This window comes from Zeus faber (assembly GCF_960531495.2).
Source record: "Zeus faber genome assembly, chromosome: 11".
NCBI lineage: Eukaryota > Metazoa > Chordata > Actinopteri > Zeiformes > Zeidae > Zeus > Zeus faber.
Window position 1 is genome coordinate 21,043,541 of NC_137205.1, and position 26,300 is coordinate 21,069,840.

At 42.6% G+C, this 26,300-nt stretch overlaps 1 protein-coding gene across 1 annotated transcript in view; it reads right to left on the reverse strand.

The window, feature by feature from the left end:
* The window catches only part of smurf2 (SMAD specific E3 ubiquitin protein ligase 2), a 69,866-nt gene that overhangs the window by 27,061 nt on the left and 16,505 nt on the right, over positions 1–26,300 (reverse strand). Inside the window, exons 2-4 of the mRNA XM_080009502.1 lie at positions 9,133–9,171; positions 7,222–7,330; positions 285–418 (exon numbers count right to left, since the gene is read on the reverse strand). Coding sequence (XP_079865628.1) covers positions 285–418; positions 7,222–7,330; positions 9,133–9,171 — 282 coding nt within the window. The remainder of the gene's footprint in view (positions 1–284; positions 419–7,221; positions 7,331–9,132; positions 9,172–26,300) is intronic.

Genomic DNA, 26,300 nt, shown 5'->3' on the forward strand with positions numbered 1-26,300 from the left:
GATTCTATGTTGATCTTTTATACATAATGAGAATAACTACCAACTTTTCAGTACACCCTCTGACGTGCATAACAAAAATATCTCACCTCGGCAGATGCATTTAGGGACATATACCAGACGCACGCTCACCCTATAGTGGCTGCTCTCTAGAGGTCACCAAGTGCGTTGGAGACCACACATCCAACATCCAACAATGAGATTGGCACCACAAAAATGCCACTGCATTCAGGCTCAAGACTTTCAGCTGACAGATGACTATAATTTAGTGTTTTGTTGATACTCACAGCCCGTGTCTTTCAGGCGGTTGATGGCGTTGGACAAAAGGCGAACGCAGCCCAGGAAGCCAGCGCCTTGCTTCTTGTGGATCTTCTTGTGGTTCCACACACTGATGGTAATGGAGTCCGATTTGCCAATGTATCTGAGGAAGAGGAGCAGTCACAGAACATAATCAGAGAAAGGGAATGGCATCAATCATATAATAACCACGGACAAAAGAAAGAAAACCAAAAAAAAAAAAACAATAGCAGCGTCCTTAATAAGATTCCCACATCTTCAATTGTATTTCACTTTCCACTTTCTTACTGTCGCTACCCCCAGCCCTTAAACATAATGTCCTCTGTGGAGGATAACAAATGGGTCAAATCACCACGCCAATCGCAACATTAAAGTATTTAAAGCATCATGAAGTATATATTATAACACCCAAGAATTTTACACTATATTTTTGCTAATCAAATTGTATGCTAATCAAGTCATATTGCCACGTTCAAAAGTCCAAATGATGTTCACAATCACGTTGCACTTCATGGCGATGTGAAGTCAGCCCCAAACTCAAAAGTCTCTCCGGGGAATCATTTTCCAGCCCGAGTCTATGAATGTGACCCTGAGTGTCTGAGTACGAGACAGGGAAGCACGGGCAGCATCTGATTCTGTGAATCATTAATCTTTCGCGGGACAGTCCCTCCCCAGGCATGGGCCTCAGAGAGCCGGGGAGGGAGCGAGCCTGATGAGGGAGGAACCAGAGGGGTTGGCAGTCATGAGGAAACGAGTGAGAAAGAGGAGATAAAAGGAAGTGGGGGGGGGGGACATGAAGTGTTGGCTATGGACGTGAACTGCCTTTACATGCATTAAGAAATTGTTTGAAATTTGCAGGCCTTCTAAAAACAGCCATCGTTTTTAAATGGAGAATGCATGGCATCTAATTTGAATGAATAAAAAAATGCCTGATGAAAAACATCAAGACCAATTCCCACAATTTCAATTTTTTCTTCTGTGGCATAAGTCACTAGAGCCACATGTAGAGAGGAATGTCATATATTGGGGAAAGGGCTGGGTATCAAATTTCAATTCCTTTGAAATTCGATTTTATGTATAAATATATATATGATAATATTTGATGATGATATATATATATATATATTTTTTCCCCACTATTGTTGTGGTACGACACAAGCGGTTGATTATTTTAGCATCAATGCTGCAAAAACACTAATATACTATCCTTGTGCTATACTTTTTGTTAAAAGGGACGATTCCAAATTCCTAAGCAGATATGTTTTTGGTTAGAAAATCAGGATTGAAAGAGGAAGCATTCTCAAAGTCACTATGGGTGCAAGACTGGTCCCCTTTGTACAAGCTGGAGGATGGCAAATCAATGCACTTAGTTAATCATTTATTATCTGCAAATTTCGGTAGAACCGGAATGTTTAAGAACCACTGTTTTCTTTTAACAAGCTTAAACAAATGATTCACATGATCACGGTCAGAGCGGTAACCAGACTCTCGGTCTTCATGCGCGCGCAGGTTGATGGTGCCGAGGGAAGAGGAGGGATGGCGAGATACAACAGACACAGGACGCAGACAAGACATAACAGCTAAGACATATTAATCCCAGACTGTCTCAAACCGTCTCAGTCGGTGTGCTCTCCCAACCCCCTCTTTCTGTCTGACCCTCCCCACCCCCCACCCCACCCCCCGTGCTCCTTTGTCAGGCGAGGCCGGCTTGTGTTGAACACATACCACGTGAACCTGTCGTGGCACATCTGTTGGGGTGGGCTCCCTCCTTTAGTGTGAAACTAATCATCCATACAGCTCTGCAGCACTGTGTCCTACTGTAATTATCGGGCTGCTTACCGAAAGGGATGTGAAACAATGGTGCTGTGAGTAAGACGTCTGGACATTTTGAGTGAGAGCCAAATGCCTGTCTGGGGTGCGATGTAAGAGCCGCTAGCAGCGCTGCTACACTGGACAGACGGGGAAGGAAGTATTGGAATCAGACCCCAGTCATCTGGAGCCCTCAATCTAATAAAATTCATTAGTCTGGATAAGATTGTTTTTTATTTATAATTTTTTAAATGGCATATAAAAACGTGTACGCACGCACGCACACACGCGCACGCACATGCACACACACGCGCACACAAGCACACACAGAGGCAAATGCACACACGCACACACACACAAATGAGAAACCAGCATATTGAAAGACTTTTTTTTTTTTTTTCCTTTTATAAACGCTGCCAACAATTTGGTTGATTGGAGCCATACAGGCATCATCATTGTTCCTGTTGGTCAGCATCATTCTACCTCACAAGACCACGGCCTGCAGCGCTCAACAACAAGCCCGTAGAACACCTACAGTTTATGTCATCTCTCAGCCCAGGGCACGGACCATTACTCTTTCAAAAGAGAAAATAAATCAGTCTGTTTTTTTTCTCCACGAGTAATTAAAGTTGCTTGCTTCCAGACTAGGGGTATAAGAAAAGATCAATGAGTGAATCTTGATAACTTGTATCAGGAATCATGTCTTGATGCCAATTCCAAAAAATTCCTTTCTCTTTTTAAAAGTGTAGTGGGTAGAATTTAGTGGCATCTAGCAGCAAGGTTTCAACCAACTGAATACCCCTCCCCATGGCGGTGCAACATAGCGTCCTCGGTGGAAGAGACTGTGGCCGCGAAAAACGCGAAAGGCCCTCCCTAGAGCCAGTGCTTGGTTTTTCCGTTCTGGGCTACTATAGAAGAAAGAGGGTAATGCAACATGGCTGCGTCCGTGAAGCGTACCCACTCCATAAAAACGGCTTATTCTAAGGTAACGGCAACACAATTCTTATTTTCATGAGATTAGACACTAATTAAAACATACTTGTGAATATTACATTCCATTTCTGCCAGTTTTGTCAATTCTACACACAGCTTTTTTTTTTTTTTAAAGCTAGTCAAATATGCTCATATTATAAAGAAGCCTATGGCCTTTAAGTCAGTCAGTCAGTCAGTAATATAAAAACAAGAACATTTAGTTTAGATAGTTTAGAATGAGGCATTAAAGCAACACTATGTCACTTTTTTTATCATAGAATAACAGCTTCAATATCATTCTGATGGTACACTGACTTGTAAAAGGGAGAAAGAAGCCTCTTTCATTCCCACCTGCCTTCTCCAACGCCTGTTCTTGCACTATGTAACTTCTGAGTTTGGGTACAAGACCCCAGGAAAAGTGCGTTGTGCTTTACCGCGCTATGTAATTTCCTTGATGTTTCGCTTGAGTAATCACTGTTTTTTTGGCTGGGGAAGAAGAAGGAAAAAAAAAAAACAAACAAACAAAAAAAAAAAACATACACTAGCCGGTCAAAATGTCGAGTAATGATGCTCATGAAAAAACGTAGCCGCTGCGCCTCCCCGACGGCAGGGATGAGTCGGGCCAGCGGTGCGGTGCAGCCGGCACCCACTTTCATCGCGCCACAGGGTTCGCGCGTGTGAGCCGATCTTCCAGGCCGAGCACATCTGGTACCTGCACCGGTAGCAGAGGGACGACCCCCGCACCCTCTCTCCACTCCGTTGCTCCCCCAGAGTTGCAGGGACTGAGGCTCCAGGGGAGCCGTGGACTGAGTGCCGTCTGAAGCGGCGCGGTCTGTGCAGGGCCGCTGTAACCTAGGTGTACATTATATCTACTTTTGTTACATACACTGTATTTGAAACGTGACAGATAAGGTTCAAATTTGGTAATTTTGGTAAATTCGGTAAAATAAATAATTCTCGGACGCCTGATCGAGTTTTACAACAGTAGTGTAAAAGTGCAATTGAACTCAAAAACTGTAGGGGCGCCAAATCCCAAATGTTATATAGTGCAAGTAAATGTATCAATATCAAAAATGTTCAAATATCCAGTCGTGACGTATGACTGGCAGACTGCTTTGGCTCCCCACTTAACGCAGTCTTAAAACTGATGTTAAATGATTTCACGTTGCTTTGTGGTGGAAGTTTCCTCGATATAAGAACCATGTCATCCACAACGCCAGTGTGTCCATGCATGAATCGATCATGAGCACTCAGCACTTATAAGAGCTTGACGACATGCTCTTCCATTTTTCACAGCTACAGTCTGAAAGGGCTTCACAGGGCTGGCTGATGGAACAAGGTTGATGGATGAGTCAGGGTGGAGAAGACAATCACCCTCCATGGCAGATGTCTCTTGTTTAACAACACTAGCGGGACTATTCACTATAACCAATCCCAAGAGGGCATTCATCAATGAATAATAAATGGTACACTGTGGAAAGATTACGGGGGATAGATCATTCACGATCAATATGTTGAAGGATCAAGTGGACGAAGACCACCCAAGGCAAGAGCGAGTGTTTTGGGTGCAGGCAGGACAGTCGGGTCGAGTCCAAGATGAGAGATGGCAAGATAAAAACATTTCACACAAAAGTGTCATCAAAACATAACCATTTCCAGTAAAAAATAAAAATAGATAAATAAAGAATATCTGTAAATCACATGACTATGTATAACTTTAACATTAAACTAAATTTCCAGTATAGAATGTAGAGCTCAACACATTTAAAACATCTATGTGGAACTAATCAAACTTTAGAGAGAATACTATTAAAGTCTTAAAAATATGAATTACTTTTTCACTTATCGACTTCAAATCAGTAATTACTGTTGTCGTCATTTTAATGTTATGTTAATTTACTGTAATGTACACTCTCCTACTTCTGTACTCTATGCTTCCCCATTGAGCTGCTGTAATGCCTGCATTTCCCCTTCGGGGATCAATAAAGCACTATCTTATCTTTCATATCTTATTGTTAGTTTGGACAAAACTGCTCAACGGCGTAATGCACTGCACAACTTCACTTCTCTTTACGTTATATTACATTACGCATCAGTGGTGTTACAAAAGTGCGTTGTGATATTTCATGCAGGATTTGTAAGAGGACCCGACTCCCCCCCCACCGACATCCGATCCAGCATTTGTTGCCGGTATCTGATCGGAGCCATCTCCGAGGCCAAACCCTATAGAGTCCATTAAAAGATTTTACCGTGGCCAGTGCAGCCCAGGAGTGCATGGGATTAAAGATTGAGGGAAGAACGACAACAGATCTGTGTGAGTGAAATTGAATAGATAGATTGGGGAGATAGGGCGGAGGAAATGAGACTCAGAGTCTGTTATCCTTGGAATGAAAAACACATTCTGTAACAATGCCGACAGGCCAAAGTTCATTGGCCAGTCTGCTGGCCTGGACGGCCCCCAGAAATTAAAGGGGCTGGATATTGGGCAAGATCTCGTGATGTGATTTGGACACAAAGGGTCACGGCGTGCTGATACCGTGAGATGGCTCACGATATAATCTACTATTTCTATTCTATATCGATACATCAGACATTGAGGATGAAAATTGCGACCAAGTTTGCAGAACACCATCTGATGAGCATTACCAAAATAGTTCACGGAACAAATTCACTCCATTACAAGAATAAAATATTTCAATCGAGTCGGGACGATGGTGCTATTCAAATTAAGCGGAAAACGGTTCCAGTATTCCCATGCAAAATAACAATATTCCATTTTTTGATCAGCCCCTCGAAATGAAGGCTCCGGTCAAGAATAATGTTTTAAAGATGAACTACACTTAGTAGCACACTTTCGCATGAGCCCGAATGGAAACACAAGAGTCGCTGCCAGTATGCCGTAACGCCGCTGGCTACACTCTCATTGCCAGGTGTTTGAGACACTATTTTAATAAGTGTGAACAAGTCAGTCAGTCAGTCAGTCAAGTCAGTTGACCAGCTCCGAGTCAACGAGGACTCCTCTCTCGCCAACGCACCACCTGAGAGCAGCCGTGCTTGCCAGGGGAGTACACAACGACCTAAACCGAAGGAGGGCTGAGAGGGGGCTCATGTTTAACTCATCACTGGCACAGCAGTATTCCAGCGCTTTCCACATAAACTCTGGTCAGCAGGGTTCAACGGCTCCCAGGACAGATCAGGAGATGCCACATGTCTGCGTTTCGCGCCATCTGCCCTCCGTGTTCCAGGGGCTGTAGGTGTGGGAGCATTTTTCCTCCCGCCGAGCGTGACGCGGGCGAGCTAATTAAGCGGCCTCGCTCAGATTGGGAGCCACATCCTGAGCAACCAAACAAACGGAGACATGTGCTTCCTTTTTCTGTTGGCCGAGTGTGACGGCTGGATAAACACTGGGGCAAAATACTGGAAACTTTCACTCTCACTTTCTCACTCTCTCTCTTTTTCCAGGTTACTTTTCACCGGACACGCCACATCTTTGGGAAGGTTAACGGGGCTCTGCGACAAGACATGCACGGCTTTCCGTCATGCTCGGAAAATACTACTGGAGATGTTTTTCCCCCCGGCTTTTCCGTGCACTATGCTGTGTTCCAAGGGCCATTTTTAGACCGCTTCCAGTGCCCGAGATTATGTCATTGTTACATCTCCAGATATGTGCGAGGCCAGATATAAATAAGGGTAATTGTCGGCTGTGTAGACCCTTCTGAATAGAAAAGTCTGACTCTTCTCTGCGTGATCGTTTAGTGATGTTAAATATAGAGAAAGTAAGGACTTAAAAGACCCTGAAATAGCCCAGACAAAGTGAAGAACCCACTCGATATCGAGTTCCTTCGCGAGGCACAAATTATTCCGCGAACCGGAATAGCGGCTGAGATGTTCAGCTGTAGCTACTACAGTATTTTACTGGTATTCGTAGGTATCAGAAGATGGAATTTTAAGACTTCTTGTGATCTTTTAAATACCACTTCAATGAAATTATGACCATTTTTTATCATAAAAATATTAAAATAAAATATTTCTCTGCAATTAATTATGTATGAGGCAAGACTCGCTCAGGAAGATCTTTAGTTTCATGTTCATCTGTATTTTTTTGCATTCATCTAAACCAAGAGTGCGCAAGCGAAGAAGACTCACAAGTCATAGTGTTGATTCCACTTGGGGTCGAGTGTGTTCTTCACAGTGTCTGTAGAGTGACATTGTCCTGAGCCATCCACCACCACCTTTGCAAAGGGATCAGGAAGACCTACGATAAGAAAAGAAAGAAGAAGAAAATAAATAAATAAAACACACAAAACAACACTTTAGCATCACCCAAACTGAGCAAGACCACAATGTACAAAATCAAAGACCACAAGGCTTAGAGCCAATCAATCTATAGCTATCTATCTATCTATCTATCTATCTATCTATCTATCTATATGAGTTGTCAGAATTCAGCAGAATTAAAGTAGCGGAAAGAAAAAAAAAATCTGATTGGTTGGCCAATAAGGTCTTAGTACACAAAGTGACAAAACCTATTCATACTAGAAACTAAACATAAAATAAACATACATTTCTTATTTTTGTTATCGCAGATTTTGACCAAAAAAAACAAAGTAGATATAGTCATATACAAAGTAGATGTATATTCATATTTCTAACAAAATGCATTTTCATTTCACTTGGACTTCACTAGGAACTTGCTGTTAAGTGCAAATAAGTGAAGTACAAGCAGCTTGGCTGGGCACGCGGCAGGGCAGGACATGTCGGGTGACATTCACCCGGCTCCATACAATGTGTCTGGGGTGGACCCGGCCACAGCAAAGAGACAAACGGGGTCGTCAAATTGGGAGAACTCTTGGGTCATTCCCATCTTCCGTAATTTGGATTTTAAAAAATTGTGCGTTGTAACTTCACAATGCTGTCATTTCATGATGCTACGACGACATCCATGTCCTGTATGTCCCTGCTGCTTTATGACCGTGTTTGCTCCAAGATGGGAGGAATGGGCACCTGAGTGAGTCTTCATGCTCCTGCTCACCATGACAGCCTGACCCAAACACACCAAAACACTCCCACCGTGGTCACCCGACTGCGACTCGCCGTGTCCCAGACGCCAGAAACCGAGAATTTGCCTCCTCGCAGTTTGTTATATCAGGGATTTGTCAAATTGGACATAAATTTGAGATATTTGGATAACGTGTTAAACAGGGATGAAAAAGAAAAAAGTGGCAAGAGTACAAACCTTTGTCAGTTATTTCCAAACTTCTGCGTATCGGTCTGAGGTTGAACATTTAAATCAATATATATATAAAAACAAAAAACAAAGACATCTCTAAAAGAAAAAAGAATCACCTGATAATTCAATGCCATCACTTTTTTGGCGAATTTGATGCATTTCATTTTGATACTTTTTATTTATTGAAATGAAATCAAATATCCAGGTCTTGAGTCTAACAGAGGGATACCACGTCAGGAGGAAGATAACACTTTATGAATCGCCGGGGGTGAAATATAGGTCTTCTGCAAGCATTTATGACCTCTTGCCCTGTAATCACAAATTGATATTATTTCAATGTGTCATGTCTTAAGTGATTCTCCGCATTAAACAAGGGAAGTAATTAGACCATATAAATCTGGTGTGTGTCCAAGTTGTGGGGGCAGGTTTGAAAGGGGGGAGATTGAAATAATACGTCTAGGTTGACGTAGTTGTTAAAGTTTCATTAGGAGGTTGAGTTATGAAAACAATACTCTGGTCTACGTCCCTCAGGACAAATCATGTGGCAATTAGATCCTGTTTTGTTTTTTTTTTTTGCTGTAGCTTCATAAGGAGGTCCTAGTGTTTTTGGGAGGCTTTTCCGCCACTCTCACTGGCCAACATTGACCCAGATTCAGTTCAATCCTCAAAGACGCTTACATTTTTTATTTTTTTTTAATCTCAAAGTGGAAACTTCAAAGGCCTAAGAGGGGCAAAGCCTAAACTTATAAAGGCCCCTAACAAAGCAAACAGGGCAACCGAAACATCATCAACCTTCGTATCGGCGGTTTCCGTCGTCGGGTACTTACGAAAGAAGTCTTTCTTCACCAGGTTTTTGGCACAGAGGACTGAAAGAGAGACAGGAAAGGGAGGGGGAACGTCAGCTCAGTCATGTAGACAGAATCAGTAAAACAGTTCTATGGAGAAGAGCGTTACTTAATCCCTAGTAACTCATGGATTCTTACCACCCGCCCCCTCAGCCCAATACTCTAGGGAGCACATATTTACGGCCAGCTGCAGATGCACGTAAAGTGATAACGCGGAAAATCCTGGACAGTCTGGCTCAAGGCCGAGGTAGGATGTTACTGTTCAGGGATAATAGGATCGGCTTTCATAACATAAGCAGTGAATCACAAAGGCAGACTGCCTGTTTAATGCCGGATTGCACTGCATTTATATCGCATGATGTGACATCATGTCAACAACTGGTATTTCCATTTCCTATTTGACACAGGAGGTTTACCGGCCAGACAGTGTATTTCCTGATAGGCATGTTTTGATCAATTTGTCGGTCCACAGCAGCTCATGGGCACTACAAGCCAGAGAATATTAAATACATTCATCAATGTTTTTATTGCTAATATGAGTCACATTCCATACGTCAGGATGACAATTGAAATTGTATTGTTGAGGGTAAGAACAAATACTTTGTCTGTCTGTATCTACGGCTGCGCCAAAGAGCATGCAAGGCCCATGGGAACGCCAATGATGCGGTAGCGCCGGGAAAGATATATTTGAAGAGAGTGTACCTTATATTGGTATGGCTACCGTACACCAGCAGCCATACCGTACATTGGCTTTTATTGGAATGCGCAACATAAAGGAATTGAAAATCGGTTTCTAAAGAACGCAGTGAAGGTCGATCACAATGGACTAAATGCCAATGTGAAGAATATGAGAGCAGAACTCTGGTCCTTCCTAGAGATCTTACAAAAATGTTAAATCAGTATATGGCAATGACGTAATTTCATGATGACGCAGTACCGCTGAAAGCCATCAACGAATGTTACTGAATTTTCACTCAGCCATAATAGCCGTTACAATACGGAAATGTATATACGATATGAGATAAAAAGATGGATATCGCTTCATTTCTATGAAATAAACCTAAGAGTGACGTATGGCAACAGTATCGTTAAGACAAACACGGAAAGAGGGCAGATTATGGAGAGGAAAGTGTCAGCGTGACTTCCATCCGAGTGACAGATTGGTCTGAAGACGACAGCTGCAGTGTGATGATCGTCATGCTGCCATGTGAGCCCATTTCGCACCTTGCAGGGCGAAAATCTGTCTCATGTCTAGCGCAGTCCCCGAGGGCAGCTTGTGTGTCTGTGCGTGTGTCTTTTCTCTCCTATTTTTTTTTAAATATATAATATATATATATATATTTTTTTAATACTCATCCCCTCAAGCTTTATTGTTATATTGATACTTCCAAGTGCCACATTTTTATTTTAGACATTTCACTGCCACATTGATTCCCGAATCAATGTTTACATTTTTTTTTTTAAACGTTAAGCCATACAAGTTCTTTGCTAGATTGATTGAATTGCTTTTCATGGTTTAATATTATAAAAAAAAGTTACTGAACTTGCAACAAACTAGTCTGTGTAGCTGCATTAATGCAATGCTTTGCATGACAATAGTATTGAATCAGGACCAGCTTGCCTGGCATTCTCTCTTCATGCAGGTGAGAGTGCTCGGACTTTACTTTTCGAACACAAAGTGACGGAGGTGCACCCACACGGGCTGCCACTTCATCTGTCCAGCCATCCCAGGCTGCACCACCGTGTATGTGGACACACGTGTGGCAAAGTGCACCTAGGATGCACCTTAAATACTATGACCGGGGCTGCCAAATGCATTACAAACATATCGCTTGTCATAGCACATTCACTGAATGGTGGTTTATTAAGTGCCAGCTTACCTGGGAAAAATATTTAAAATATTCTTTTTATATAAAATAATCTTACAGATCACCACTTTAAAAAGCTTAATTTGTATTAAATGCATGCAATACTTCTTGATCCTTTCTAATAGCCTGTGAAGACTTTGTTAATAGACATTGAGAAGTGGAAAAAGACAAGCTAAGCTCAGTCTAAACCCTCTTGTGTGTGTGTGTGTGTGTGTGTGTGTGTGTGTGTGTGTGAGAGAGAGGGGGGGGGGTGTCTAGTGGGAAGGGAGAACATGCTCAGCAGATGAGGAAGAATTTCTTTCCGCAAACATCCCTGGGAATGTGTAGCGTTCCAGTGAAACCCACCTCATTACTCAAACATCTGGTATGCATCTCTCTCAGCCGCTCTCTCTTCCTCCACACACACACACACACACACACACACACACACACACACACACACACACACACACACACACACACACACACACACACACACACACACACACACACACACACACACACACACACACACACACACACACACACACCAGCGCGCTCCCTGCTCCGACTCCAGTGATCTAATTAATTATTAGCAGGCAGAGAGGCTGCAGTGTGTGTTGCTGAGGAACAGGTGACAGCGACTGTGTTCCTACGATGCTTCACGCCCCCCCACGACGTTCTCCCGATCGGATTAAGACTTGATTAAAACGCCCCGTTAGCCTAAAGCGATCAACCTACATGGGGTCAACAGAGTATATGGCCATATTCTCGCATTATATCCGTCTAATGTCTCTCTAAACCTAGGTCACTGATTCTCAACCTTTTTTCCTCATCAAGGACTATTAGTTTGATATGCATTAGGCCACAGACCCCATTGATAAGGAAATAATAAATTAGTTGTAATAGATATTGTAATAGTTGTAATAATAGATAAATAGATAAGATTTTGTCTCTGGGGCCCCAATCTGGGAAGAATTTTATTGTTAGATATGATTAACTTCAAACCTCCATGCCCGCCTATAATATATTTACAGAGAAAATATGGGTCGGGTGAAAATATGGGTCAGAACAGTCAATACTCTACATCATTTAATGGTGCTACTGTCTTGAAAATGAAAAAATGGTGCTTCGGACCCCCTGAACCTCCTGAAGAACCCCTTGGGTCCCCAGACCCCACTTTGAGAACCACTGATCTAGACTATGGACAAAACAGGACCATTGGCCAGAGAAGGCAAGCTTCAGTCTGACTGAAGCATAGGAAGGACATGGTCGTCTCTATAGTGTCCGTCTGGAACGAAGGAGGGAAACGAACGGACCCTCCTGCGAGTATGTATACAAACCACGGCTAGTCAAACAGCAGGAAGCCAACACTACAATTAGGCCTATATGGGCTCCATATACAAGGAGGCGAATTACAGCCGAAAACAGAAAACAGAGAGGAAACCGCTGGAATGGTAGAGACAGGGAGGCAGCTGCTGCAGGGAGGCCAATCATGAGCCTCGGCCGACAGAGTGCAGAAAACTGCAAGGGCAGTGGCCGTCGCACAGTGGAACCAAACCAGTGGAACAATTTCGACGTGGATAAAAACTAAGAGACACACCGCTGTGGACCAATACATAAAGAGCCAAGATAGAAACGTGGTGGCGGTGCACATGGGACCAATTGAGATTTGTTCCGAAGTTACCAGATTTTTTAAGCTGACTTTTGGTGTACAAATAAGTGCCAAGTAATTCTACTGTGCTATTCGAGAGGAACTGAGAGACACCGTTGATGGTTTACATTCTCTCCTTTCAAACCATGATGACGAGAGCCAGAATATGTGAGCTCCAACAGAGATCCTGGGCCTTAAAAAACAGATCGCAAAACACCTTGCCCCATCACTCGTCCAACATGTCTGTTAGAGCCATATTTAGATGCTATTTAAAAAAAAAAAAATGTTTCTTGTTTTTGTTTGCTGTGTTTTGAACGTTGAAGTGGTAGATGAGACCAGAGTAGCCAGATAATGGGACAGTCAACATAGAGAGCAAGGCCAACACCAGAGTCCAAGCGGGGTCCCTCTTATGAAGGACACGTGGAGGTGAATGGAACTTGCCAGACGACACATTTTCACATCGGGTCTCATTTGGGGTAAGTTGAGCGCCTGCTGTCTGCACAATAAACTATTTGTGTTTACGCCGTACATACATTTCTCCCTTGTGTCCTCGTAAAACCGACAGTCTATTGTTGCACGTAATTGGCTTAAGCACACATTCCATTCACATATATAAGAGACAATGCATGCAACCGTCTAGAGAACGGATACATCTGTTTTAAACTACACCTGGGTCACAGTGGTTGAAAACCACGCCATTGCCAAAAAACAAACATTTTGTTGACTTGCAAATGTGAAATATTTTTTCTTCTAATGAGCTCCGCATATTGAGTTTTTGGCACACATACGCGGGCGGCTGAGCTGCTCCAGGGGGTGTTTGGTTTACTGCGCCTTGAGATCAGATCTCCAAACTCCAGCACAAATTTTAAATTCTAATACACCCCCAGCCCAGGTCTCTCTCATATAGTTGTAATTTGTATCCACAAAAGGCCCAAATGTACCAAGCAGCATCTAAAACGGGAAGTCTCGCGAGAGAGAACGAGCGAGAGACTCTGAATGTAGGGCAGGTGTGGGGGAGGCACAAAATAAGAGAGCACAATTATTACAGCTTCACAACGTGTGGATATTGCGGGACACTGATACTGTAACTCTGATTGGTTTCCCCTGATCAGAGCTGGACAACTACGGGCAGGCAACCAGGAAAAAAAAACTTGTATGTCCCTTGTGTTTAAATATTTCACTGAAGACATTACACAAAAATACTGTGGTTCAAAATACAATTTGTGGGCGACCGATCACTGACTTTTAACTGGCTATTCTAGAGCATTTTGATTTGGACATCGTTTTATAACATATGTATTTTTTTATAACATGAGGAAATCACACTTATGTAATCGCTTCTCATTCTCATTTTTGCCTTGTTAAGTTTAAAGTCAATTCAATGCCTCAGTTTTCCAACTGGCGCAAACAGGTTCTTTAAATTCACGTCAGTTGCGGGAAACGTGGTCTGGGTGACAAGCAGGCCGGCTCGCACCTACAGGGCCGCTTCATGAAGCTGCTTCCAGCCGCCCAGCCCCTGAGGGCAGTCTCTCGCCCGCGCTTACAAAATACAATTGATCCCTGCCCTGTATGTGAAGACACAAGTGGTAGACACAAACTTTGCCACACACACACACACACACACACACACACACACACACACACACACACACACACACCTTATAACAGGGAGATCCCTCTCATTTCAGATGGCAGCCCAGGCAACAATCACAATTTAATTCCGACATTTAACAAAATGTCCTGTTCAGGTGACTGAATGAGGGAATGAGTGAGGGGGGGATTTAGGTTTAATAAAAGCCATCTAACTGATCATCCAAACAGAGGGTAGTATCGACATGTCTCATACGCAGATGACAAAAAACACCTACGATGAAGAAAATGAATTCAAAATAAATGCAAGCTGTATCACATTCCTGTAAAAAATCTGCCATGTAAAAGACAATAAATAAAAAAAAATAAAAAACCTTTTTCAGTTTATTTCTCACTGTTCCAGCAAAACTCCCATAGACAGCCACCCACACACACGCACGAAAAACATCACATTAGCTCCTGCATCTCGGCTCATCTTCAATCCCCTGTCGTCATAGAGATGGCGGTATGGAGGCGACGGAGTGAGAGAAGAGTCCCTCTGTGCCGCTGTGTTTCTCATTCTGGTCGCGCTGTCCCCTCCCCCTCCCCCCACGCAGGGAGCGGGGGGGGGGGGGGGGGGCAGCAACACAGAAGAGCTCACATTGAGACAGGGGAGCGGGCGTAATGATGACAATAAACAAAGTAGTGAAGCTGTATTCTTTAGATTTACAGGTGTGTTTTGAAGCAGTGTGTGATGTAGGGATGCGCCACTTTCACTGCAGTTGCCGACGCAGATTTGCAAAACTTAACGCAGCATTATGTTACTTTTGGTATTTGCACCTCTACAGTGTAATTGCACTTTTTTAAACGGCTGTCGTAAAATTCTGTCCTCGTCCAGTAAAATAATTTTTTTTAAATAATAACCGGATAAATTCGAACCTCATCGGTCACGTTTCAATAACAGTGTAGCTATGTTTTAACTATGACAGCGCCCATTGCCGCTTCCTGGAGCCGTGGACTGAGTGCTTGCTGTGAGCGCGGGGAGGAGACTGGCCTCCTGCTACCAGTATAGGTACTAGGGATGCAACGGTACAGTGGGCCCACGGTTCGGTAAGTATCAAGGTTTTAGGGCCACGGTAACTCTACGGTATCTTTATATGCAAGAAAAATAAAAAAAAATGCATATTTTAAAATTTAAAAAAGGTGTAAAAAATGTTTTTATAGTTCTCTGCCATAAATAAGTCACTTAACGCTCTGTATGACTGTTGGGAGACAGGGCTTCAAGTTCATTGGTGGGTTGTTATAATTTGCCTAAGTTCATCTGTTTGGAAGGGAGGTGTCCAGGATAATTAAAATATTAATTTCCGCTCATATATATATATATATATATATATATATATATATATATATATATAATATGATAATATATAAACATTTCACAATAAAAAAATAAATAAAAGCAGTACTATAGTAAGTTATTTTGGTGTAGAATAGGTATAAACAGTATTTTTCACACATAAAAGATTATAGTAGAATAAAATCTCACAGACCAGTGCGTGTGTTCCTTCGCTTTGTAAACCTGACATGACAGTGGGTGCGATCCTTTTCAGCCAGGGCAGCATAGGCATTTTTCAGAGGAGCATAGGCTCTCTCTTAGATGGAGGGGGAAACATTTGCCGGCGGCAGGAGACAGCAACTTAAACAAACAACACAACATAAAACTGTAAAACTTAGAAAAAAAAAAAAAAAAGTACGGATCATTATCCAGCGAGACTAGTCCCTTCATTCCTACAAAAGAGCCGTTCAAAACAATATTTCAAGAGAAGTTCGTAATAAAGAGGGACACAGCCATCCCACAGGGTTATTTTCCAACTGGACACCTTGATTGATTGCACTCTTTACAAACACACACACTATGTAGTTTTATCTTGTGTTTCTGGCTCACGTAGATCTCTCGCACAAAAATAGAGAAATGCCACGTGGCTCCCGCAGGACTTACGTGGCGGGTGGAGCTGCAGCGGTGGCTTCGATAGGAAGCAGTATGTATGGCACGGCGCGCCGCTCCTGTACGCTGTGCCGATGAGTCCGGTGCACTTCTGTGATACCGTAATACCGCAGTTCATGTGTGCGTATTGAACCGGAGGGGGGGCGTACCGAATGGTTCAAAAACATATTGTGTACTGTTGCATCCCTATTAGGTACCAGATGTGATCGGCTTGCACGCGCGAGTCAGAGAGTGAAGCAAACCCCGCCGTCGGGGAGGTGGAAGGGCTACTTTTTGTATGAGCATCATTACCTGATATTTTAAACGGCAAGTTTACAATATATCGATTGTTTTTTAAATTAATTTTACCAGGCAAAAAAAACAATTGCCGGGGCCAGACATCAAGCAAGTGACGTAGTGCCGTAAAGCCTAACACTTCTCCCAGGGTTTGGAAGCCCCGGCTCGCGGCTCGCTTGATTATTCAAAGTTTAAAATTAAACGTGTCGCGTGTCCAAATTGCACCCAATTTGCCGTCCTTGGGTCCCCAGTAATATACCCGCCAAGTGTGATGTAGATCCGATGAACGGTTGTCGGCATAATCAAAGGACAGACATACTAGAGTTTCATATTTTCGCTGAAAATTAGACATTTCCAACCCTGGGAAATTGACTTGTTTTCAGCCACCGTCAAAGCACATTGGTCATATTTCAAGCAACACTAAATGCAACAAAGGAGAATTATGACTTCCCAATCTGGTCCATGTTAATTAATAACATAACATGAAAATGAACACACTATAAACTTCGCCTGGAGCTTGAATTTCGCTATAGCTGTGACTACTGCGAGGAATATGAAATGCCAAGTTCATTGTCTGTGATCTGTCTGTTGAGAACAGCCTCATGGAAGTGATATTGGACAATTCTTCATTGTATAAAAAATTTCATTTGTTTAACTAATAATTGGCATTTCCAAAATCATTCTGTTAAGCTGAGACGGATTTTATATTCTGTTAGCCCTCAGGGGCTGCTGGTGCAGAATGCGCATTGCGAGCCTTCAGTAGCCAAGCAACGTTAGATATAATAATAAAGTCAATGATCACTCAAAGTTAACAGAACATTGATTTATTTCAACTTCAGCATTTCAAAGTAACACTGTGCATCTGAGTACAATACAGTGAACAATCCCAGCGGCTTGTATGTCGCACTTCATGTGCAAAATGTAAATCAACATTTTGAGAAGAGGGCAGTGCTACAGCAGTGCTCTTGCATTATAACAAAATAATAGCCTATAAAACATAAGAGATAGGCCTACGCAAAAATAAAATATAACAACGTGGCCGATAAGAACAAAAACATTTAGCACTTAAACAAAATATGCTTAGGTCTATTATCAATAAAACAGACAGGGGCCAGTCATAAATGAAAGAGGTATCGACCTAATTAAAAGAAAAAGACTTTGGCGCTTTGTGTTTTTTGATTTCATGAAGCTTTCAGTGTGTGCCACCGGCACATGCAGTGCACACAGCTGCTGTATAAACTTATAAACATGTCTTAAAACATTAAAACACAGAAAGTAAACTTTAGGCCTACATACAGTATTTTCTAAATATAGGCCCATTCCAAATTTTCCACCAAATTTAACACTGCACATGCTTGCATCGCCAGCAAAACACAGGCCAAGTGTGAAGTAGATTGGATGAACGGTTGTCAAGATTATCTCTGCTTTAATGTATTAAGAGTTTATCTAGATGAGCAGCACAGTGACTCATGACAAGTGTAGCTGGTGTGCACCACAGCTCACAGAGCGCTGGTGACAACTGCAGTGGAAGTCCCATTTCACCATTGTCAGTCTGAGCAGGCAACTCTGTGCCTGCCAAAGGCTTTTAGGCAGAATGGAAGCCTGGGATTCTTGTCTCAAAGAGAACATCAGTGAAGAGCCTGGAGGTGGGCAGGCACAGTAAGACACATCAAAGCAACAAAATTTTAATGGCGCATTTTAATGCCGCGCTAAAACAATGCCGTCCTTATATCCACCCACAGGACCCGAGTCATTATCAGTAACCGTGGGGACGAATACACGGTGAATCCTCAATGACTCGATGGGAACACAGCCCAATGTCACTGCGGGATAAGGAGCAGGGGAGTCACGTGTGCGCTTTTGGCGTCCTCTTTTATTGAAAGAAAAAAGGAAAAAACTCGTTCCTCAGGAGGTTGGTGGCCGGGGCAGACCTTGGATTGAAGTTAAAGTTCCACCTGTGGGGAGACGGTGGGCCGAGTTTCTCACAGGCTGCAGCACAAAGAGCCCCACTGTGCCGTGAATCAATGAACCCCATCAGACCCAAGCCAAACACCTGGGGAGAAAGAGGTCACATGACACACTGGGGGGAGGGGGTGAGGGTCATCACCATGGAAACAATCCTCAGCCAAAACAAAATGGGGGAAGAATCTGCCGTGGCTGAATCCGGCATCTTTTTTGTGAGCGAACAGTCTTGCAAAGTAGTCGATAATATAGTTATGAGATGCAACTTTTATGACGCATCAACAAATAAAATGCGTTAAAAGAATCATCCAGGGGTCAACGAAACAATTCAATAGAAGTGCAATACTTGTGTAAATCCATGTTTTCTCCCATCCCTATTACACAGACACACGGGACAGAAAATGTCTGGGAGTGGCATGGGAAAAGCAGAGAGCTTAATGAGAGAAAAAGGGGTCCACACCGCTCTGTGGTTAACCATTACACTGGAGTCCATGAGCAGGAGGAAATGGGGGTGTGGGAACAGAGACAACTGCCCAGTAAAACCTTCTGTGTTTCTGTCCAAAGTGGAAACCCCGACTGGGAGTATGAAGCTTTAAACTAGGGCTGGGAAACAACGCCATTTTGGCTTCTAATAGTCTTTCAATGATATTGTTATTGAAATATAAATTAATAAAAATTATATGAAATATGCAGAGAACATGCAAACTCCACGGAAACCCCGGTCGGGTTCAAACCTGGGACCATCTAGCTGTGAGGCTACAGCGCTAACCTCTGAGCCACCATACGAGATCTGTTCATCGGGTTCTCGAATTTTGTCCTCTGACCCGCCAGGCAGGCACATCTTCAGGGAAGAAATAAAACACAAATACAAAGAACCCCTTCCCCTCTCTGCCCGCCTGCTTGGCTGGCCCCGTTTTGACTTCAGGCGCAGGATTGAGCACCCTAATTTCGCAGCATTGTTCTTCTGTAAACAAAAGGCTTCCTTTTCCCCTCGCCACTCCTCTCTACTCTGTGTGGGACCTTAAGCCCAAAGAGAACAAACACACAAACACACAAAGAAAGAAAGAAGGCAGGAAAGGTTCAGATTTGCAGGTTTGCTCTGTGTGCTCTCACTAACCTCTGAGCCATCATACTTCCACAGAGGGCCAAGTGAAATGAAACAATATACCACCAGGAATATCTTTTAGGGTTTCTCAACTTAAGTATGAAGTACTGAATTTTTCAACTTTATGTTGAATAAATCAAACAAACAAACAAAAGATAAACTAATCGAAGCAAGAATCCCACTGAACAAGATAGATGGTAGTCACGGGCATGATAAAGGGACTAAACCTCTGGGATTTTTATTTTATTATTATTATATTTTATTTTTTAAATCAACCCGTATTGAAGCGTGCATTTTGTTATTTATTATACTTTATTAACCCCTCGCGGAGGGGGAACGATTTGGGCGCAATTTGCGCACCTGTCTCCATCTCCGATTGTATTGAAGGTTCCTACAGCGCGCCAGCAATGGGGCGCCCACGCTCCGACGGTGCCAACACAGGCGGCACGCCAAAACAGTGTTTTTATTTTAGATGTAGGTTGCTTAATTTACCCCTCTTGCTTATGGAGCAAAACAAGCACCGTGCGTGATGGCGACACGGGAACTGGATAACTGCACGGGGGGAGCGAGGGAGCAGTATGACGGCAAAATGAAACAAGCGTGACGACGTGTTGCTATGGTGATGTAAAAATACCACAATAGAATACATTCAACTATATTATTTTGTATCTGTTATTATATATAATAATTTATACAAGTAATAACCTGCAGCAGCAACTTTATCACCAGACCAACCACCACCCATCGTGCCACGCGACACCACATTGTCCATATCCTCCATCTGCTTCCTCGCTATAGCACCAAACAGCCTCCATGCACTTGATAAAGAGAAAACACAACTTTTATATCAATCCACGGTTTTATTTATGCCATTTAAGTGCAATATTCCAGAGAAAACGGCATCTACCGGTACCGTAAAATCCGGCAGCGCAGCAGCCTAGTGTTGGGTCATGAACGATTGTATTCTTTGTAACCACTCTGTAGGAACGAAGGGAACCGGGTGTTGCTGGGTGATGAGCTGCTTTTTTGCCAAGTTTTACAGACCGATATGTCGTGCTATTTGCAAATGTTTCCTCCTCCATTGAAGAGATAATAAATAAATAAACAAATAACCGGAAACTAATGGAGCCATAAAGGTCGAGGTTAAGTAAGAATGTCTCAACTAAAAAGAAGTAGAACTTTTTGACCAAAAAGACGTGTTCAGAACAAGATAAGAACAAATTGAGGTGGTGATCTGGGTTCTTGTTGTGCTGTCTGCGCAAGCCCCGGAGGCAAACTTTGCCTCTCGTCTTTATCTCGCTCTGAGAGCTCCCCTTGTCGCGATTGGCCCAAATGCCGTTCCGTCTCGGCAGGGGACGGACTTCAACCTCGCTTCCCGGGTCAACAGGTTTTTTTCTGGAGTCGAACCATTCGGAGCATGTTTTATTTGTACCGTATCTACGCAAATATAAACTGGTACTCAAATAAAAAAGGGTAAACAAGGCTGAATCTGAGTCATAGTGTGTTTTGTTTCTCCTCCAGAGCTGCACCTGGGCCTCCGTGCGCACCGCACGGTTCCATTGCTCCGGTTTTCCTGTGTTTTTATTCTAGATCTAATTGTTTTCATTAGTGTCTACTTGTATGATATGATCATTTTAAACCAAGGGACGTTCTGCCTTGGATCAGGACAGTGGATTGTGTAATGGAGAGGGAGTGATCTCTGGTCCACTGTGCGTACCGTGTCGCCGAACATAAAAATAGTGCCAGTTTATTTTATGTGTTTATTTTGAGGAGCGCGGCACCCAAACAGTAGTTGAGGTAAATAAAAGCTCCGGTCACTATTTGAGAAAATATGGGTACTGTCAATATATTTAATTTAGTTTGATTTCACAACTTGTTTCTTTCTTTCATCTTCATGTAAAGCAAAGCCACTGCCTCCTCCTTTCACTGTCAGATGCGTGCTTCTTTCACCGCCGAGTTCTCATAGAGTAATCTGCTGACGGTGTTCTGGGAAATTTTCTCCGGTGGTTCTAATGCCTTTTGTTGTCGTGTCTTTTTACGTATATCCCCAACCTTAAGATCAGGTTCCCTTCAAAGAGCCGTAATTCCATCACAACAGCAGAAATGCGCAGTAGAATATGCTCCTCGCTTTCTCCATGTCTGAGCCATGTCACATCCGGCTGTGATTCGTGGAGGACGACAGAAAGTTTAATTATTTTAACTTTGATTATCGATTCGATTATGTTAAGGTTATTGCTTTTGTAATCACTTTAACATTTCCATTATGTTTCCCAAAAATATTTTTTGTTGGGCTATGTAAGGACTGAAAAATTCTCAATTCTCATTGAGTAGCTAGTTGTATAGCAGGCTAATAAGGCTTTTGAAAAACAAATTTTTCACAAAAATAATCTTTGTCATGTGAAAGAAGGTCATATTAAAGGTTGTTTCATAGATTTGTACATTTGAATTTGTGCTTATTCAAAGAGTGTGTGTGATGATGAGCTGAAAGACTTCTCAACAGTTCAGTTATTTTTATAATGAAGATTTCTTTGTTTCCCTTGCACAAAAGGGGGAATAAATAAGAACAAAGACAAAAAAAAACAAAAAAAACCAAAAACACAACATCGGCAGTCGGCAAACATTGTTGTTTTTAAACATCAGTATCGGCCCAGAATTTCACAATCGGTGCATCCCTACTAATCTTAGCTGGTGGCAACTTCCACACAGACTCCATGGCATCCTCACACAGCAGGCGACCCATGGGTCTCCAGCCAAGACGCAGGAGGAACCGACGAGACGGTTTAATGGGATTCCAAGACAATTCGATTTAACCAGTGGATGTTCACGATGACCATAATAGCAAATAAACAGCATCCACTACCAACAGTGGTCTAGATTTTTCAAACTACAGAATTCATAAATGGCTCAACAGCAGAATTCTGATCCATAGTTAATGTAATTGTAAGCCACTGGATCTGCAGCGGCGGTCCTTATTATATCCCTGACACTCATGCCAGTCCATCACCCTCCTATGAAAGCTCTGTTTTACAGGGCAACACTGTATGTTTGTCCCGGGGGGGCTGTGGGGTGTGCTGACTACCCTGTTCATCAGTGCATTTAGCCGTGGCTTTCACATGGTACAAATGCACAAAAGTGTTTGAGGTTGAATAGACCAACAAGAATTGAGTAATTTCATGGCATGGGCATTTTTCTTTTGACATCTTGTTCATTTTCGTATTTACAGAAGTGGTTTTACTCAGACCATTTCACAGTAGATAATCTGGATATTAGGAGGTGCTAGTGGCCAAGCGATTGGGGGACCACAAACTGCCAGGAAAATCTCCTGTTTGACAGTAATCGGTCTTGCAACTTCCAAGATTTACAAAATTAGATAGGGGAAAAGGAACCAAAATCTGGCGTCGCGTCATTTTCAAGTCAAAGGAAAGCAGAAGGAACACAAAAAAAAAAAAAAAAAAAAAAAAGGAGAGAGAGAGAGGGGAAAGATCTTGATCTTCTCTTTCCAAGTTTAGGGGAAAAACAGCATTAAGAGACGCACACCGTCTCCCACTCCCATGCGCATCATGTGAGCAGTGGGAAGAAGAGTGCTGTCAACAACTGGGAATCAGCAAGGAAAACAGCAGTGGAATATATTAAGAGCCTCTCGGTGTCTGTGATGAGTATTAAATACCGCAAAGTAAATATGGCCATATAAACCGGATTTGCAGGACTCCACGGGAGTCAAGACGACATGGGTTGCACGTGATCGTTGCGACTGATCATGTTGATTAAATTCAATAAATAATTTCTCACTTCCGCAGACACAGAAAGCTAGAGAGACTATGGGGGGGCAATTTCAGCCCTAAATCCCACAGCTGCACACGTTTTTTGAACAAATTCTTTGCATAGAACTGTACATGTACCGTGTCTTTGTGTGGAAGGGTGCATGCCAGGGAGGAACTTTCATGCAGCAAGAAAATAATTTGAAACAACACATGACCAATGAAATCCATTCTCAGTTTACCATTTGTGCGATTAGAAAGGGAGGAAAAAGGCATTGAGCAGAATGATTAAACAGCAATTATGTTTTCTTATTCAAGTGGTAATCCGTAAGATTAATTTGCAAAAAAAAAAAAAAAAAAAAAAAAAAAAAAAAAATCTATCTTAGCTGTTAATTTTAGCAATGTGACAATAGAAGTTTGCACATCCAATGAGGAAAGTTAACTGTACTTGTGTTACAAAGTCAATTAATATATCTTCTTCATTAGGTCAATGCGTATTATTACATTATGAAATGGTTATACTATAATAGTGGCATAAAACACACAAAAAGACATTCAAATTGTTGTTAGTGTTAATTTTCATGATTAATCCTCAACTAAAACTTCATCACACCTGACGGAAACCAAACCAAATAGCATCATTTACCACACTTGGGCACCTGCACAGAAAGTGATTCCTGGAAAATGCCTGAAATTAGAGGAGTCAGGAATGTGTTCAGCCAGCTGGTGTTAAAAAAGTAGATAATGCAGCAACAAGGCCTTTAATGTTGTTGGGAATGGCCAGATATAGCAAACAGTTCTCGCAATAAAAAGAAGAAGGGAGAAGTACTTTGTTTCTGCCAAACCAGGCATCCAGAGATACTGTAACCTTCCATTGCGAAAGCAAATTTTAATGTGCCGGGGAAGCGCATGTACGCGCACACGCACGCACACGCACACCTCCATGTGTGAAAGGAAAGAAGCTGACGGCATTCTTACTGTGAGAACATTTCATCCATCTTACGTCACCTTTTCCCCCCTCTACGATACAGCCTACTGTAATTACATAATAAAAAGGAGTCCACCCCAACCGTTTCTGGCAACAAACAGAGGAAACCCATCCACAATGGCAATTTTTAGCCGCGTTTCTGTTACCGCTGCTTCGCTCGTTCTTTCCACTGTGTTGGACACAACGGGCCTGACGTGGAGACGACTAAAGTCTTCCACAGCACCGTCACCACCACCACCTCCTCTCCTCCTGACAAGGAGCATGGCCACGTTCGGGCTTCTGCAAGCTTGCACCACAGCTGGCGAGGACCCGAGTGATGGCGTGGGCTTGCTCTGAGCCCCTTGGCTCTCCTGTACACTCTGATGTAATGGAGGAGTGGAGGGATAGCGCTAACCTGTTTAGCAGAAGCCAAGGACCGCCGCTGCCTCGCTTGGAGGGTCACTGCCAGAATCCATACTTCACCAGTCCCCCACTTTTTCCTCCACTTTCGGAGGAGATTCGGTTTCTTAGAATGATTTCACAACTTTGTATGAGAGCAGTGTTACATCATTACCACCCACTGGTATTTTCCCCTTTTTTATTGCCTACCAAGACCATTAATGTGTTGGGGTGAGTAACACGAACATTAACACTGTCCAGCCATCTAATAATGACGTGGGGTTAAAAAAATAAAATTGTAGAGCAGCAACATGAGGAAAAAGGTAACCTCATTTTGGCAGTAAACGGTTACCTTACCACCTCTGGTCACTCTGTGACCAGAGGTGGTAAGGTAACCGTGTAGGTCATTTTGAAGTATTTGACCGGATTCGCCCGATTTAACAGACCGACGTCAACACTCAGCAGACGCACAACATTCATGCATGTCTGTTTTCAGGCGGTGCATTCCTGGAGAGGACGCTCATTATCGCTAGAAATTGCCAACATGAGGTGTGCTAGTTGCGAGTTATTTGATTTAACACCATGAACAAGCGCTGTTGGGTGCAGGTGGTGCATTCTGTAAACAGTGTTAACTAGGTGGTATTATCTAGATTAACGTCATGTTAAGAGCGGGTGACGTGTCTGCGGGACATGTGTCATGTCTGCTCCAAATGTAGCCAAAAGGCTTCAGTGAAGGCACGCAAGACCCAGAGCTGGCAAAGGAGTAGCGTTTGGTTTCTGGGGGGGTGGGGGTTCTGTTGAGGACTGATCATGTAGCATGGATGCCATTCCTCCAACAGAAGCACCTGAACAACAGCCACCCGCAGCATTTCCAGATGAAATTCTTGATGCTGCACAAGCACAAATGATAACTTTCACAATTATTACATAATCCCCAACATTGCAATCCTTTGAGCAGATCACAATCTTTTTGGAACAAAGTTGATGTTATCAATGTATGGAATCAAATAATGGTAATTTAAAATTTGAGCTTGTGAAATGGTTTGTGAATGTGTAATATAAAGTGTTGCAAGTGTAGACATTTTGTGCATGTGTGAAAAGGTTTTGGCTGTTCTGGTGACTTCGACGAGACGTGCTGCAGTCAACATGGAGGAGCCTGACACAAACTCTTCTGGGACACAGGTGGGTTGATAACACGGAACATGCTAACAAGTCATGGCTCCTTCTCTTATCTTGCTTATACTATGATAGTGGCATAAAATAACAAAAATAAATAAATAAAATAAAACACTAAAATACTGGATACAACGTATAATTTAATCATGGATTTCCTGTTCAGAAAACTGTGACTCTTAACAAGCAATAAGGCAAACATCAATAGGGAGAATGTCGATAAATTGGGGAGAAAAAAATAAAAAACGAATATAAATAAGGATATTCTAAACTAAATGATTTTCCTACGCAGCGGTCCAAAACATACAATAAGCAAACATAAATAAAGAGCCTGTTGAAATGTGGCAGTTTGTTTCTCTGTCCTCCCCGTTTACAGGAATGTCTTGCGTATTTCTTCGACTTCAGAGGAGATGCCGTTTGAAATGTGATCTGGTG